General features: G+C 40.0%; 1 protein-coding gene across 6 annotated transcripts in view; it reads left to right on the top strand.

The window, feature by feature from the left end:
- The window catches only part of GRIA2 (glutamate ionotropic receptor AMPA type subunit 2), a 78,832-nt gene that overhangs the window by 52,221 nt on the left and 8,498 nt on the right, over nt 1-18,113 (top strand). For all 6 annotated transcript variants that reach the window (XR_014568059.1, XM_083755549.1, XM_083755551.1 and 3 more), the window contains exons 6-12: nt 611-772; nt 8,731-8,898; nt 9,140-9,244; nt 10,182-10,292; nt 11,339-11,545; nt 12,014-12,384; nt 16,444-16,642. Coding sequence is in view for 5 of the 6 variants with exons in the window: in XM_083755549.1 (XP_083611675.1) it covers nt 611-772; nt 8,731-8,898; nt 9,140-9,244; nt 10,182-10,292; nt 11,339-11,545; nt 12,014-12,384; nt 16,444-16,642 (1,323 nt within the window). In the remaining variant the exon portion in view is untranslated. The remainder of the gene's footprint in view (nt 1-610; nt 773-8,730; nt 8,899-9,139; nt 9,245-10,181; nt 10,293-11,338; nt 11,546-12,013; nt 12,385-16,443; nt 16,643-18,113) is intronic.

Below are 18,113 nucleotides of genomic sequence, written 5' to 3'. Positions count from 1 at the left end.
CATATTCCTCTTCTAGCCCATTTACTGTAGCCCATTATTTTACATGGGTTTATTCCACATGGATATCAGGGATCAGGAATATGCCTGCTGGTCCTATTTCTGACATGATGCACGATCCTGCGCTTTCCTATGATATTTGTGCATTGAGTGGTCATGTCAGAGAAGGCACCATGAGCCCGAAACCTTCTTGTTCTTTTTTAAGGATTACTGATAAATCATAAAGGGATCAATAAGGTTACTGTTACTTCTGACAGTCAAAAAATATGATGCAAAGGGCCTTCTGAACATGCATAGACTACAGGTGCTTCCTTCTCACAGCAGTTCTTCCTCACAAAAACCTACTCCTGAAGACCAATGCATTCACTAAATGACACAGTCTCTATTTCCCTGAGGTCTTAAAGGTAAATGACAAGGCAGACAGCCAATGTAACTCTTGGAAGTCTGCAGTAATTTTTGTTGAAAAGAGTAATTTTTGTTGAAAACCCTTACGTGAGGAAAAGTTTTATGAGTCAAATGTGTATGTGAACCTTTTAGTGTTAATGTTTTTCTTACTAAAATATGACAGAAAAGTTGAATAACTGGCCAGTTGACCAATGTGTTCAATGCCTAGGGATTTACTGATGGAGACTTATCAAAAATACAGTTTGGAGGAGCCAACGTATCAGGTTTTCAGATAGTGGACTATGATGATCCCCTGGTGTCAAAATTTATACAGCGCTGGTCAACATTGGAAGAAAAAGAATATCCAGGAGCACATACTAGTACAATCAAGGTACACTTTTGCCAATACACTTGGTCTAAGGTATACTGTGGGAAAGAAGTGTTTGTTGTCGTAGTTGTCACACTAATAATGAATTCTAGAAGAACAGCTTTGTGAATCTTTTCTAGAAAAATTTGATAAACCTGTGGAATAATTTTGATGAGGCATTAGCTCTCACAGACTACTGCCCACTTCATCAGTTGCATGAACAACTATCCCATGTGGCAGAGTCAAAGGACAGCAGTGGTTGTGTCACATTTCTGTGAAAAATAAACTACTGTGCCCAGAATTCATATGAAATAAAAGCAATAACTCCTTTATAACAGAAGTCACTGATGAAAATAGTCTTCTTTGCTAATGTCCTAAAGCAGGTCCATTACTTTCTGTGATGCGAAAGACACCCCCAGTCTTGACTGAATCAGAATTTGATAGAATTTAATTTTATATACATGTCTCAGACTGAGAAGGCGTAATGGCCCAAGGGAAGGTATGTCATATCTGTGCCTTAAAATAGAAGAACCTCAACACTGTGAGAGATTAAAGGGGAAGGAAAAAGAGAAAGATGGTATGAGCTGTGGTGGTTAGATATTAGTTGCTTCTCGCCTGGTGCTGCTTTTAAATTTTCATATTCCGCACGTGTTCGATAGAATATTCATTTATTGAATTCCATTGCCAGTGTGCTGCATGGTTTGTGCTGGTAGCTTAAGGGCAGGTTCGTAGCTGTTGCATTTCCCAGTTGCCTTCCCCCTCCTGCTACTAGTAAGCTGTAGTGACACCAGTTGTGGAAGGCTATTACTGTAGCTCTGTCCCACCTGGCAAGTCCTACCTTCCCATCCCTCCACACTTACTTGGCAGCCTCTGCTGTACGGAAGAGCTTCCATAAGAGGAGGGGCCTTGGAAGAGCTGTAGATTCTGAAAGCTGTTGGTGACAAGAGGATGAAAGTTTTGGCATTCTGTATGGCTCTTTTTCTTCCCCACTCAGCCCCACTGACATAATTAGGCATTGTCTTTCCAGAAGCAGTTTCCATAACCTTTTTTTTCCCTCCTCCCACCTTTGGCAGAACATTCAAAATTATTGAATCAAAATGGTTCTGGGAAGTAGGTTCATTTTCCTACAAAAATAGAAAAATATTTCCAATGTGCATATTTAATTCAGTTTATGTAAACTGGGGCAACTTCAACACAGAACTTGGATGAAAAGGAGTGCAGAGCATATTTATGAAATGCTAGCAATGGAGACTGCTTATTTATTTATGACATTTCTATGCTGCTCCAAAGCACAGAAATCTCTGGGCAGCTTACAACAAATAAATTAATTTAAAAAGCCATTGCAATACAAAATTAAAAATAAAACTCCAACATCACAAATGGCATAAATACAGTTTTAAAAAACCCAAACCCAAAACACATCATACCCCAAAGTTGAAAAAGATATTTTAAACCTGAGGTACCCAGACTGCAGGAGTTATTTTAAAAGCTTTGGTGGCCACAAAGGTATTCACCTGAAGATGAAAAGACCACAAAGATCAAATCAGACAAGAAGTCTTAGGAAATCTGTTCCATAACCAGGCTGACCAGGTGGTTATCTGCCTCACCTCGAACAGCAAGGCTACTCAGAGCACGACTTGCTCCACCTTGATATCCCAAGTCACTAAAGTTCTGTAAACACTATACCTGTCAAGAATATTTCATCACTAAAAGAATTCTGGGCACTGCAGTTTATTCCTCACAGAGTTACAGTTACCAGCAACCCATAGCACACTACAGTTCCCAGAATTCTTTGAGGGGAGAAATGTGCTTTGAATATGCTTTAAAAATATAGTGTGTACAGAGAAGCAGAAATATGACAGCCTCACCCCAGTACCAAAGTACAGCTCCAGAAATATTTTGCAATTCAGACTCGTCGTTTGATAGCAATCACTACTTGTCCTCAAGTTGCCTCCAGTTCCCCTTCAGTACATTTCCACAAGGAAACACACAAGGCCACTTTCTGTTGTGAGCACGATAAGCAATAGAATATGACTGACATAAATCAGTATGTCATATTACAACACAAGGATGTGAGATATAGTACTAAATGGAAAGAGACATTTCCAACCCAATTCACACCCCCAAAAAATGCATTTTAAAGGGGGTATTATTTATTTATTTAGAACAGTCTTCAGAGTTTGTTTCTAGCATTATATTTTTCAGGATTCAAACCACCCCCCTTTGATTTCTTAAAACGTTGGTGGAAAAAGGAATGAAAGTCCTGCAGACTCTGTCCCTTGTGTTATAGTAATTTATTTCCGTTGTTGTAGATAAAAGAAGAGAGAGAGAGAGAGAGAGAGAGAGAGAGAGAGAGAGAGAGAGAGAAGGGTCCATTGATTTTCAGTCTGCCATCTCACAGGTCCCAGTTTGCAAAATCTTCTGCTGTGCCTATGCAGAGAGTGGCCTGCACAGAATGAAACAATGATGGTGCAGGTCACCATATGATGGCACATCGCTTTACTACTACAGCATAGTTTGGGCTCCCTTAGATTACTAAAGCCCCAAAAGTCTGAAAGACCAAGTTCTTCCCTACATACCCTCTCAGCAGAGGTTGCCCTCTTGGTAATTCTACCACCCTCAGAGTGTGTGGGGCTGGGGGAGTGAGCCAGGAAATGGCATTTTCTGTGGTACCCCCTACGTTGTTGTTGTTATTTATTAAATGTATTGGTTGCTCTTCTTTGCAAGGTACCGGTAACTCAAAGCAAGTTGCAATATATAAACAGATTCATTTTTTAAAACTGGCATAAAAGAAAACAAAAATCTTAAAGACAAAACAATTTTTAAAAGGCAGGATTTAAAAACTCCACCCACACAAGGAGGCCACAGATAATTATAGATTAATTATAGAATTGTATAAGTTGTAGAATTCCCTCTCGCACAGAGGTGGGTCTGCCACTTTCGTTGTACAGTGATCTACGACATCCTTCTGAGTCAACCACAGATTTTCTGTCTCTGAATATAAGAGATAAGGCAGCACAAGTAAAGCACTTTTTTTCCTGGATAATGTGACTGAAAAGCCAGTTGCCAGAATGTCATCTCCTTTGAAATAAGGCGAGCTGTTAAAATGGAGAACTTCAGCTCTCTGCTTGTCAATAGATTTCTGTTTCAGTGGAGGCATTTTTAACACAGCCTAACAGTAATCATGGTGGGAACCAGATGTTCCAAGCAGTTTACATTAATTTAAAAGCAATTTTGTTATAGTGCATGGTTGCTTCGGGTTGCTGTTGGGGGTTTTTTTTTTTGCTCTACTGCAGTCTTAAGGTTACCTGAAGGCAGCATTTATTTAAGGTAGGGTGTAAGGTAGCATTTATTTTGTCAGCATGTGTTATTTAGAACCCTCTTCAATCAAAAGAATATGTCAGAGGCAGAAAGGGAAGCAGGGATGGTTCAGCTTCCTCTGAGACAAGCAAAATAAATTTTAAAGAATTGCCTGTAAAATGCTTTAAGAAAAAGTTAAGAGAGGGGAGGATGATTGTGACATCATTCACACTTTTAATAAGGCCACTACTTCTGACTCTTTTCTCCAGAATTTCTCAGACTAATTTTATGCCTCCCCTCCCCAGTTATTGCCATTTTCTTCCACTGGACATGCCATGTAAACTAGCAGTATGATAATATTATGCTTATTGATGGAAGTGGCATCAGATCCGTCCGGCCCTCCCTTGCCCCATCTTTGACTTTTACACCTGTGGAAAGGTTGTACTGCCCTCCATTTTACAATCATGACCAAATGTTACTTAGGTACGACATCAACATCGGATGCCACTTCTCAGGGTACAGCAACACACCTGCAGTGTCCTGATGCATTTGAAAACTTTCTTCCAAATATTTAATTTGCTATCTGTGTGAGTTTTGGAATGAAAGAAGTGGGATTTGAGCTTGGACCTGCCCAGCCTGGAAAGATGGAAAGGGGGAGGGTGTTTGAAAATGAGGAAGGGATTGGTTCTGCAATGAGGAAGGGCAAATAAAGTTTGGAAGCTGCATATTTCAGGGAATCAAATTCTTGGAAAGATGTGGGGGGATTGGCTGGCTTCTCATCTTTGCTCCCAGTGGGTGTCTGGCAACATTGTGTATGATCTTAAATTCCTTAATTAATTATCTTCTCTTCTGGAACAATTTGAACTCAACCTTCCCACTGCTGTTTGTTTTGTTTTGGGTTGTGAAACTGACTGTATTAATAGAGCAGGGCAAGACGGGCAGGGAGGATTTCTTCTGATCAGGCATAGGACTTACACAGCCTGATCAGACACATGTTCCCTAAGTGGTAAAGCTGCCTTGGCCCATCCCATGGTCTTATTTCTCTTCCCTCTTTGGTGCTTGCAGCAGAGCCTGGAAATGACTGCAGTAGCAAATACCCTCCCTTCCACGCCTGACCAGGACTGGGCAGACATTGGCACCTGTGGGAGGGGGGAGCCAGTCAATCTCTTCCATATCCTCCCCTGGGCTGTATTACATTCCCCCTGTGTCCACCCCACACACCCCTGAAGTGATGCTCTACCCCTCCTTGCCCCAAGCAGGGGCTGTAATTTCCAATGCCTTTCATTTATATGCTCCTTCTTAGATGCATGCCCATACTTAGGTTGAAGCAAACGCTAGTGCAAATCCGTTTTGAGCATGTGGTCCTCCAGGCCTCTCTATGTGGCCCTTGGGACTTTCTACAGACCACACCAGTCCTTCTCCTTGATTGCTTTTGCCTGGCTGGAATGGGTGTGTGAACTGTGAACATGTCTCTTGCTTCCCTGGATGGAGGGTGTGTGTGGTCTGTGTGGTTTATGTGTGTATAGAAACTTTGACATAGCTGGAATGTAACCAGCCAGAATGTAGTTCAATGGTAAGAGTCCTATCCATTCTGTAATGTTTGGCCATTGAGCTATGATGTGCATGAAATGATTTGGGAGAAGTGGGTTGTTTTTAAAATGTGACCTTTCTCCTTCTTCTTTTCAAAAACACAATTTAAAGCCACAAGCTTTGACAGCAGCTTAGGAGTTGTGGTGGCATCACCACACCTACGACTACTTCTGCTGTTGCACCACAGAGCACCTGTGGGAAGGACATGAGCTGCAGCTACTTGGCAAGAAGCCTAGAAACAGCTCAATTTTATTAAAATACACAGACGAACCAGTATGTTGAACCTTAGTTCAAGGGACTGGGCAAGAGCATCTACTTTTGCACCTCTGCTAATATTCTATTTCCATGCAGATGCATATAGGGTTTTGAGAAAATGGGATAAAACACTATGAGATCTACTTGGGCAATTAGGAAATGATAGGAAAGAGCAACCACAGAATAAATCTAGAGCCTTGTGCTACACTTTTTAATACTGACACTTTGTTCTTGAATCATTAATCAGTGTATACAGGGATGAAAATATTACATCCATATACTTAACTTTGTATAAAGGTCACAGGCCTGGAAAATAAACCACCCTACTGTTTTGTAATTAATACTAGCTAGGAATACGCGTCATAAACCATTTTATATTTGCCTCAAGACTGCAGTTATTTCAGGGCGCATATAAGTGATTACAGTAGCAGCAGGAGAAATTGCCTATCTCAGCGGTGTGCTCTAGCATAATTTAGTTACTGACTAGTCTCCGAGCAAGTGACGCTAAATCATTCCAGCAAAAGATTAAATTTGGAAAATTTTGATCTATACTGTACTCCATACATGATCAATAAATACATGATCAAGAGAGAAGGGCAGATGGCAGCCGTAAATGCTTCTGAGCACACAAACACCCCATTGCTTTATAGTGCCGGCTTTGCTTTTCTGGAGAGAAAAGAAAGTTGTTCAAAGTAGATAGTCCACCCCTCTGTAGGGGTGTCTAAGATAGATACTCAAATGGGGAATGTTTTTCACCATGGGAGCGACTCCTGAAATGTATCATCTCATCCATAGGAGTCTTCTGACCCACGTCCTTTCTGTTTAAGGTGAAAGGATAAACAGATTGTCCACCATTCATGCTACTGCTGGATTCCAATACTAGTGGAAGTTGATGCAGTGACAGGAGCCTGGTAGGCTGAAAATGACAAGGAACAAGATTATACAAGGAAAAGGCATTTGCTGGCATGATGCCTGAAACAGGAGCTTAAGATCAAGTGCCATAATAAAACCTTGCCATAGCTTTTAGGGTTTTTTTGTGCAAACTGATGAAGCAAACGCCCTGTACATGTTCCCAGTAGTATTTACTGTTGGCTGTTTGTATTACAACTAGATTTTTTTACAGTTAATCTTCAAACTGCACTAAAGGTTGGCATCTTGTTATTGGCCCTGAAACACAAACTCCTCTCCAAGTACTAAATGCAGACTTTACAAAACTCTTGAAAATTCTCTCCTGGGAGCCTTTAAGTAGGGAAAGTGAACTTGTATATTCTGATATAATAAAAACTACAGGAAGGCCAGTTTCACTAAATCATTGTCTTATTAGGCACGCTGTAAGTGTGGCAAAACATTTCTGTTATTACAAGAAAAAATATCCAAATGATGACAGACTCTTTAAATCTTTACGAGGTGCAGGAAATTGAAGTATCTGAGTGAACAAGATTTTCGTGCTTCCAGATGTTGAACAACCACTGCAAGATTCTAAAGATTTATTTTCACATCCTAACTTTCTACAGATTATGATTAGGAACACTGGGCTTTACATTATACTTTACATTATGCTGAGTCTATCCTCTTAGCTCAGTGGTTCTCAAGCTTGGGTCCCCAGATGTTTTTGGCCTACAACTCCCATGATCCCTAGCTCACAGGACCAGTGGTCAGGGATGATGGGAGTTGTAGGCCAAAAACATCTGGGCACCCAAGGTTGAAAAAGGCTGTAGATTTGAGCTCAACATCAGGGGTTGCCAATGTGGTGCTCTCCAGATGTTGTGGACTCCATCTCCCATCAACTCTGATGCTGGCTGAGGCTGATGAGAGTTCACCATGCCTAGGACTGGACTACCAAGTCCTCTCCTTTGATACCAAAGCTGGAGGGTGGATAAAGCTTGTTGCAGTCATGTTGCACAGTGCCTAGCTACTCTTGACTCTAGGACCCAGGGACTTTCTGGTGTGATTTTCTCAGGGAGCTGCTGGCAGCTGCTGCTCCCCTTGTCGTTGCTCATGGGGTTGGATTAGGTAGGACTGAGTGCTGAACTGTCAACCTCATCACCACTAGGAGAACTCTCAACCTTAAGGGCTGGCAATGAAAGATAGGGTATGGGAGCTATTCTGCTTTGCTGTAGGGACCAACTTTTGCTCATCCCCACACATTTGCCAAGCACCAATGAGCAAGGCGAGCTTGATGATCATTCTGCTTTTCCCCAGCCTGCTCACCTCTGCCCAGGCTCAACACCACATATCCACGTATCTTCATATCTCCCACTGCCCCATCTATCACCCAAGACAGTCTCAGCTACAGGATCCACAGAGTCCAAGATGGGCTGGATGTCTTGTTGTCAGGTCCTTCTTGCATCTGATTGGCCACTGTGAAAGCAGAATGCTGGACTAATGAGCCATTGGCATTATGCAGCAGGCTCTTCTTATGTTCTTAGGGTTACCCCAGATCTGATTATACCACCCCATTGCGTACAACCGCTGTAATTTTGGCTACATGAGTGATGCTACTTGGAGAACTGAATCATAATTAGCATAAAGGATGGGCTTACCAATGAGGTGACCTCCAGATGTTGATGGACTCTCTCAACAGCATGACCAATGACAGCATCTGGATGGCTGCAGGTTCTTCACCTTCAGCAGCTCCCTCAATGTTGGGTAATGATAAGAAATATGCACTGAACTAAATCAGTTGTATGCATTGTGGGAAAATATAATCTTAAAGGGTGTGGAAATGATCTTTACTTTCCTGCCTTCTCTTTTAATGGATGCAATCAGTTACAAATAAGTACTGAAGGCTAGTTTCCTTAACTTGTGCTTAATGAATTATATTTGCTCTTTTTCAGTACACATCAGCTCTGACCTATGATGCTGTCAAAGTGATGACTGAAGCTTTCCGTAACTTGCGTAAACAAAGGATTGAGATTACCAGAAGAGGAAATGCTGGAGACTGTCTTGCAAACCCAGCAGTGCCTTGGTCACATGGTGTAGAAATAGAAAGGGCACTGAAGCAGGTATTGTGGAATTCCTGTGTATTAAATGATCTCTGAATGTCTTCAACATTAAAAATAAAAATAAAGGAAGACCAGTCAACCTGTGTATTTAACACTTCTGTGGGGACTTCTCAGCAATGCAGAAAATGACTATTATCTGTAGAACGGTCCTCAGCACAAATGAAAATTCAGTTGATATGAAATTTATTTTGTGGACAAATCAGTTTAATTTTACCATCCTTTCCATCCTTATTTCACATAGGTTCAGGTGGAAGGGCTATCAGGAAACATAAAGTTTGATCAGAATGGAAAGAGAATTAACTATACAATAAATGTCATGGAACTCAAAAGTACCGGTCCCCGGAAGGTAATTTTGGTTCTGCCTGCTTTTTGTTCTTTCCTGCTAAGTGGTATTTTAAAAAGGAGGTATCTTAATGCTGAACATACAGATATAATGCAATTAAATGCCCATCTGTAGAGATATAATTTTTTTTAAAAAAAAATGTAACAAAGATAATAATTTAAGGTAAATAGAGTCTTTCAGTATAGTTTATATTATTTTACTTTACATCTTTCATGTTTACACTTAAAAGTAAGAGGGAGTACTTGTGGTAAAATTTAGCTTTTAAAAAGATAATGAACTCTCTGGAAGGGGTAGAATTTTCTGAATTTTTTATCCTGAAATGTAACCAGAGTCTGGTTTGCATACCTCGGGAAGTCATAGAAAATTATTTTTTTACTGCAAATGAGCAGCATGCTGGTTCACATGTCTCAGTCATATGCCCTTTGTTCTTTTCCTACTCTTCCTTGTCCAAAGCCAAGAGGACACAAACTGGAGCATTAAATGTGCACCTTTTTTGTGGTTTCCTTCTCTCCAAAGAGACCTCAATAAGAAACCAGCTTATTTTGTTTCTTTAGCGGTAGGGGACACCGTGGATGCTAGTTCGCATGTAAACACAAAGCCAGCCCTCTGATTTGTTTCATCCCAGCTAGGGATAAGTAAGAGTGGGAAAGGAACAAAGCAGGCATGATTGAGCTGTATCTACCAGCATGCTGCATATTCATGTTAAATCATAGTGCATTTTAAACTATGACTTACCTTTAAACTATGAATCAATGTGAGAATGAGGAATTTCTTTTATGTTCAAGGGACCTCTGAATAAATAATAAAAACAGCTGTTATTAGTTCTTGATTACAGCTTTAGGCAGGAATTAGATATGTGAATGCAATTTATCAAAAATCATGCTTCTAAACAAAAATATGCATTTGTTTGCCCTGAATACAACCTGCAACTTTTTTTCAGATTGGATACTGGAGTGAAGTGGACAGAATGGTTGTGAATCCAATTGAATGTCCCTCTTGCAATGAATCCTCGGGATTAGAGAATAAGACTATTATTGTTACAACTATTTTGGTAATTAAACACGTTTTTTGTGAAATGGATAGTCTAAATTGCAACCTTATCATTCATTCTTGGTCTATATTAGAATAAGTCATGCCTAGCTGACTTTATTCCTGTGTATTTGTGAAAGGTTGAGGAACAAGAGAAAAGTGTTGGGTGCCATTTGCCTGTTGCTGCAGAATTGTTTGGAGGATTTTGAAACATGCCTTTGCTTTATTTATTTATTTATTTATTTATTTATTTAAATAGCAGGATTTGTGGTGGATAAGGTTTTTTTTAAAAAAAATGAAACTAAAAATTTCTAGGGAACCAATTTCAAGGAAGCATTATTCTGTTGTAGCAGGACTCTGTGCTTTGATTTTGTGCTAAAATTGTTACACGATAGAGGTTGTTAAGCTAGGAACAAATGCAAAGCTCTTTCTCCCTAGTCACTTTCAATCCACTAAGCAAAAGAATGTGACATTCTCCCTTATCACTTTAAAATAGCAAAATCATATATAGTCATATAGTAGAAATGCCAATGTTGTTTACTTAGTAAGCTAATCATTGTTCAGAGTTGTTCATTCAAGGCTTAACTGTTCTGGATTATATATTAAAGGAACCAACAATTTGCCAACTTTTCATGGTGGTAAGATTTTTTTAAAAACAGCTATATTTATTTTAAGTTTTATATGATCAGTTGTGGGTCTGGTGGTAACAGAGGTGTGAAATACTATGGAATAAGCAGGAATGATCCAATGCAGCTCTGTTTTTTAGAAGGCTAACTAAATAAAAAAGTTTTAAAACTCTTTCTTTACTTGTCAACATACAGTTTATTAATGCCGATGAGAATTATAAATGCACCTTTGAAAACGCCTCTCTACCTGTAAGGCTTGCTGCAACTGTGAAGAAATGTTATTGTGATTATGGCTAAATAAACAATCCTGAATGTTTCAGGGGGGAAATACAGGTTTTTTAAAAATTGTTTTATTCAATGTACTTCCAACCCTGTACACAAAGAATAGATGACTAACATGGCATCCTTTTTTGATTAGCTAAAGCCAAGTTTCTCTGTACAGGAATCCCCCTATGTTATGAAGAAAAAAAATTTTGAATTGCTTGACGGAAATGATGCCTATGAGGGCTACTGTGTGGACTTAGCTGCAGAAATTGCCAAACACTGTGGGTTCAAGTACAAACTCACAATTGTTGGGGATCGCAAGTATGGGGCCAGGGATGCAGAAACAAAAATCTGGAATGGAATGGTTGGAGAACTTGTTTATGGGGTAAGAGACGTTTTTAACCATTGCAAGTAGCTATGCCTAATGGAGATCAGGTTAACGCATGTTGGTATCACAGCTGTTTGCGTGGATCCAAGTGAGACTTAAATGGGCATTTGAAAAGAGGTCAAAATCTCTGCATTTCATCACCTTTTCCTCCAAACCAAAACTTCTGTGCACTCAAATGTCATAAAAATTCAGGGGCTGTGGCCTGACAATGTTGTTTGGTGTGTGATTATAAAGAGGTATCATTTGCATGATAAAAGTGAAGCCACGTGGTACCGTGTATGTCAGGAGGTAGACTATTGTAGGCAGATTGCTTAGTAGTTTATTCCTCAGTAGGATGCTAGAATTGAAATTAGTATTACCCATGTCCCTGCTGTTGCATTCTTCATCTGCGATGCACAAAAGCAATAAAGCCATTCCCTTGTTAAATATTGAATAAGTTATTATTTTGTTTTGCTTCCATTACAGAAAGCCGATATTGCAATTGCTCCATTAACTATAACGTTGGTGAGAGAAGAAGTGATTGACTTCTCAAAGCCCTTTATGAGCCTTGGTATATCTATAATGATCAAGAAGCCTCAGAAGTCCAAGCCAGGAGTGTTTTCCTTTCTTGATCCCTTAGCGTATGAGATCTGGATGTGCATAGTTTTTGCCTACATTGGGGTCAGTGTTGTTTTATTCCTGGTCAGCAGATTTAGCCCATACGAGTGGCACACTGAGGAGTTTGAAGATGGAAGACCATCGCAAAGTAACGAATCAACTAATGAATTTGGGATATTTAATAGTCTCTGGTTTTCCTTGGGTGCCTTTATGCAGCAAGGATGCGATATTTCGCCAAGGTTGGTTACACACCCATTTCAGCTTTGTGCATTTTGGGTCTCACTCCGGAAGTTCATGGTGCATATAGATTCAATCTCAAGAAATGCCAGCTGTTGACATGTTTTTCAAAATCATCCACAGCCCTTTAGATGGAAACAACTTCTCCCGATGCAGGCCAGTGGGCTGTTCAATTGGTTTCCTCTGAGCATCGGTCCTGCCTTGCCCTAGTGGACTTATATGCACCATGCAGAGGCCATAAAATGCACGAGGTCCCCTTCATTCCATGCCTTCTTGGAGGGGTACCGTGTTTTTGCTGCATATTCCCATTCACAGCCAACGGTGCATTGATTTCACAGATGCTGTAATGGGAAAAGGGGTAACACACAGTTAATGAGCTGTGGAAGGAATGCTTTCCCCTCCACAAGCCATTTTGCACGGCATTCTGCCTATTGCTTAAACTCCCCATCTCCTTTCAGGAATATCACTGGAATAGAAAATAGAAAGGTATTCTGATAACTCAATAGTCATGTGAACCAGGTACAACAAACTTGGCAAGAGTGTGTAGTTAGGTTATCCTGGAGAGAGAGAGAAAATCTGGGGTGATTTGTTTTGTTTTGTTTTCATTTTTAGAAACTTAGATTCTGGTCTTGGTATTTGGTTTTAAGCCACGAGTAACTGTAGCTCAAATTATAATTTATTATGCCCATGCTTTTTTTACATGTTTCTTTTGTAGTGTTATCAGCTATTCCATTACCCTTCTGCAGCCTAAGCTCAACAGCTCTGTTGGGCACCTGTTGATGCATCATGCTGAGTATGTGAACTGTATAAAAGTGAAATTCATTTAGCACTTGGCCCAGAGGGTGGCAAGTTTGGGCATGGGCTAGGGTTCAACAGAGGACCCAACCATCATAGCAGTGCTACCATTTTCACTTTTTTATAGTGTATTTCAAAAAAGATCAGAAATAAAATTCTCAGTTGCATGGCCCCATCACATCTTCCAGGTTAGCACCCCGCTTGATCACAGACTTCTAAATTCTGGGGCCAGTACTGAATTCATTCAAGGAAATGGAAGTAACAATGCATTGTTTAGCAAGCAACTTACTGGTGTCTGATATTTAGGACATCTTAGTATATCTGTGGTAGAGGAATCTGGCTTTCTCCCTTTCTGTATCCATATTTGGAAAAGTGAATTTTAGAGAATGTTATAAATAACCCAACTTTTAACACAGGTTTTGCTTATTTAGAAAACTAGACCAGGAGTTAAACCAGTATCTATTAATAGATACTCTAAATCCTAACTGAAAAGCAAATTAAAATTTCATAAATATTAATGCCTGACGAAGTAGACACTGAAAGGTTTGGGAAGATCGTGAAATGAGAGATCAGCTGCAAAACAATTTGCAGTGTATGCCACCTTGAAGCTAAATATGCAGGTTAGAGCATAGGTCTAATTAATATGATAAAACAGATCTAGCCAAGTCAAAAATTTAAAACTTTGCATTTATATAGCATGTTGTCTTACTGTAATGCACACAACAACCATGTAAGGCCAGCCAATATTTGTTATACTCAAATTACAGATGGGGAGAGAGGCTGAAAGAGAGAGAGCCTTGTCTAAAGCCAACAAGTGAGTTCATGGCATAAATTTTTAAAGGGGATTTTTAAATGATTCAGAACGCAGTCTCTTAGCAATTATGTTGCAGTAGCTCTCTATATTCAAATTTATGACTGACCTAGACAAGACAGAACATTGCCTTCAGGGGAGAGGCGTGCTAGCATCCATTTCTGGTTGTTAAAACAAGCATATTACGAGTTTGCTGACTCCAATGTGCTTGAGTGGCAATAAAATGAACTTTATAATTTTAAGTAGTCCCAAAGGGTGTCAGTCAAAGAATTTAAAAATATTTCCTTTTTTATTTTCTGAAAAGTGATATAAGTACACCAGGAAAGGAAAAGGTTGTTATGCTCACTTGAATGCTGCTGAAAAGCTCGCTCTCTCATGTCAGTGCTCCAAGCTGAAGCAGTAACATCTAAAAGCCAGTGTGGTGTAGTGGTTAAGAGCGGTAGTCTCGTAATCTGGGGAACCGGGTTCGCGTCTCCGCTCCTCCACGTGCAGCTGCTGGGTGACCTTGGGCCAGTCACACTTCTCTGAAGTCTCTCAGCCCCACTCACCTCACAGAGTGTTTGTTGTGGGGGAGGAAGGGAAAGGAGAATGTTAGCCGCTTTGAGACTCCTTAGGGTAGTGATAAAGCGGGATATCAAATCCAAACTCTTCAAATCCAAACTCTTCTTAGGATGCAATCCTGTGCCGTGGAGCCACAGTGAATTCAGTGCGCCACCGACTTGGCATGCTGATGTTTGTGCTGGCAATGCACAAGATGCTGGCCTGAGGATCCAGCACACATTATGGCAGATATGAATGGCAAAGATCTTCTGCTTAGAGCGTTGTTTGTAAGAAAGAGCTTCCAACTGGCAGCCACATGGGATTGCAAGAAATTTGGCCACATTCCCGATTTTTGCCAAATCATTTCTATGGGAGCCTCCTAGTAGGGCTTTCCCCTCTGCAGGATACATGCATGCATAAATCATTTTATTTGTATGTTGCCTTTCCATAGTTAACAGGGGTCAGCAAACTTTTTCAGCAGGGGGCCTGTCCACTGTCCCTCAGACCTTGTGGGGGGCCGGACTATATTTTGAAAACAAAAATGAACAAATTCCTGTGCCCCACAAATAACCCAGAGATGCATTTTAAATAAAAGGACACATTCTACTCATGTAAAAACACGCTGGTTCTCGGACAGTCTGCAGGCCAGATTTAGAAGGCAGTTGGGCTGGATCTGGCCCCCGGGCCTTAGTTTGCCCATCCATAGTTAAAACCATGCTCAAGGCAGCTTACAACATGAAAAAAAATGCATAATTACAAACGTAACAAAAGTAGTCATAAACAGTAAGTGAAACATCAAAAAGTACACAACCAAATTGAACAATTTCCTCACAAATCATAACAAAAAATTAATAACAGCAACATCTCCGCCTGCTCACCTCCCCCCTCCAAAAAAAACCCTAAACAAAACTCCTGGCCCCAGAATGAAACATTCATATTAATCAGAAAATGCAAGACTTCCAAAGAAAGTTTTACACATTTTTAAAGTGATGTCACAATAGGCCATGTTGCTAGCAGCTCTTCTGAAACACTTAGAAAGGTGAATCAAGGGTTGTTCTGTTGCTTATATATTGTGTTGTATTTCTGTAAGGACTTAGATTATTATTTTGATTGTCAGTTGTTCATGTATATTTTATTTCTGAGCAATTCACATAAGTATGAATGCAGTGCATGGCAGTAATTGTTTGAAAAGCTAAATGTGAATGGTGTAGTCCCCAAATTAGGCTTCCCAGTCCAACAATTCTCTTGCTTCTTGTGGTATATGTTTGATTGTTCAATTGCATCTGCCCTCTGTGCTAGGATTTTCTAAAGGAGTGCAATGGAGAGCTTATGGGACTTTGTACCAAGGACATTCCTTCTTATTTTATTCAGTCAAAATATAGGTTATACCCCTGAATCCATTACAGCTGAAACTGTTGATTTTTACATAGTAGACATGATCTGGTGGAAATGGGAAAACTTAGACCCAAAAGCCCATAATTGATCTTGCCTGACTTTCTTGTATATGTGCTTGAGCTGTCACAAAAGATTCACCTGAGTTATCACGAAAACCTTACTTTTTTAAATATGGCTATAATGTTGTCTAAGCAGCTTTCTTTTCCAGGGTCCTCCGACCAGTGAAGGACTGATGAGCTAGTACTTTGCTTCCGTACATTATCTCAAGACGGAGTCCTGAATTTAGTGACACCACTTGAGCTGAGTAAAATTATCCTAGCAAAACTATAGTATGTTTTTAATTTCCCATTTCAGTAGCATGTATTGAAACTGAGAGGAGAGAAAAAACACACTTAAGGTAGCAAGGAAAAACCAACATTTCCCTGCGTTACACAATGCAGCATATACATAAACCTGGTGACTTGTATTCCTTTCAGGACATTCATTTCATTTTACAAATCCATTTCATACTTGTTATTAGATCCCTGTCTGGGCGCATTGTTGGAGGTGTGTGGTGGTTCTTTACCCTGATCATAATCTCATCCTACACGGCTAACCTAGCTGCCTTCCTGACGGTAGAGAGGATGGTATCTCCCATTGAGAGTGCCGAGGATCTGTCTAAACAATCAGAAATTGCTTATGGGACATTAGATTCCGGCTCAACAAAAGAATTCTTTAGGGTAAGAGTCTTCTTTTGGTCTGAAATATTAAAGGTTTCCCCCCTCCTTCTCTGCGTTTTTCTGAAATTAAGTAATAAATAAGATCCATTCTTGGTGTTGTGATTTAATAATTCAATGCATGTTCTAAATGAGTGCCAACTAGTAATTTGGGTGCCAAATGTAACTCCCTGCAGAGCTGAAATAAAGATGACAGCTCACTTGCATTTATTATAAGCCATGACTTCCTTAAATATAGCGCCTTAGTCATGCTGGCCACATGACCCAAAGCTGTACGCTTGCTCCCTCGGCCAATAAAGCGAGATGAGTGCCACAACCCTAGAGTCGTCCGCGACTGGACCTAATGGTCAGGGGTCCCTTTACCCTTTACCTAACAGGTGTGGAAAGCATGAAGGAGAAATTGTACATCTCCATCATGTTATGTGGGTTTCAACAACAATAGCAGCAGAAGGAAATGTGTATGTAGGTTTCAGATTATGTTCATAATTTGTTGTTGTTTGAAAGTAATAAATAAATGCAATAGCTAAAGTCTAGCTTTAAAATATCTCAGAAATATCTAATGTATGCATACATACATACAGTGGTACCTCAGGTTAAGTACTTAATTCATTCCAGAGGTCTGTTCTTAACCTGAAACTGTTCTTAACCTGAAGCACCACTTTAGCTAATGGGGCTTCCCACTGCTGCCGCACTGCCAGAGCACAATTTCTGTTCTCATCCTGAAGCAAAGTTCTTAACCCGAGGTACTATTTCTGGGTTAGCAGAGTCTGTAACCTGAAGCGTATGTAACCTGAAGCGTATGTAACCCAAGGTACCACTGTACTCTTACTTTACACAGTTTGCAACATTGATGCATGGTTTGTTTGTTTTTAATCACACTGATGGGTATTAGGAGACTTTGGGGCCATCATCCAGTTCAGACTTCAAACCTACTTCACGGCTGAAGTTCTACTGCATGCGATCGCAACTCAAATTTTAGTACAGTTTTGAGTTATTTCTGTAAAAGACATGCTAATTATAGAATCTCATTTTGAGAATAATAGATCGTAGTAAGACAAAATGGGAATGTTATCTGATGGCCAACTAGATACGTAGATTGCTAATTAATTTGACAAATCCTTCATAATTGAAATTCTTAATTGAGTGTCTCTAGGAAAGAGCACTCTTTAATGAAAACAGCATAATGAATATAAATGGAGCACACTGCTAAAACAGATTGATTTATGGTCTTTGCAGCCCCAAAGCTAGAAAGCTGTAATAGAAGTGGGATGGGATATACCCTTGGTTACTGTCCGGAAGCTTTTTCTGGTGTGAATGTGGGGAACCGCAGAGGAAATTACTGGCAACGTATTACTTCGTTGTTTGATGCTTCGCAATCTATCCAGTTGTCAGTGCAATTATTTCAATTCATAAACTGCCTATTCTCCTGTGCTTTACTGTAAATTCTGATACATAGGGGAGCTCCTTCTAGAAG

Source organism: Podarcis gaigeae (assembly GCF_964106915.1).
Source record: "Podarcis gaigeae genome assembly, chromosome: 9".
In the NCBI taxonomy this organism is placed as follows: domain Eukaryota; kingdom Metazoa; phylum Chordata; class Lepidosauria; order Squamata; family Lacertidae; genus Podarcis; species Podarcis gaigeae.
The sequence above is the reverse complement of the archived record's forward strand: the minus strand, read 5'-3'. Positions and strand labels throughout refer to the sequence as shown.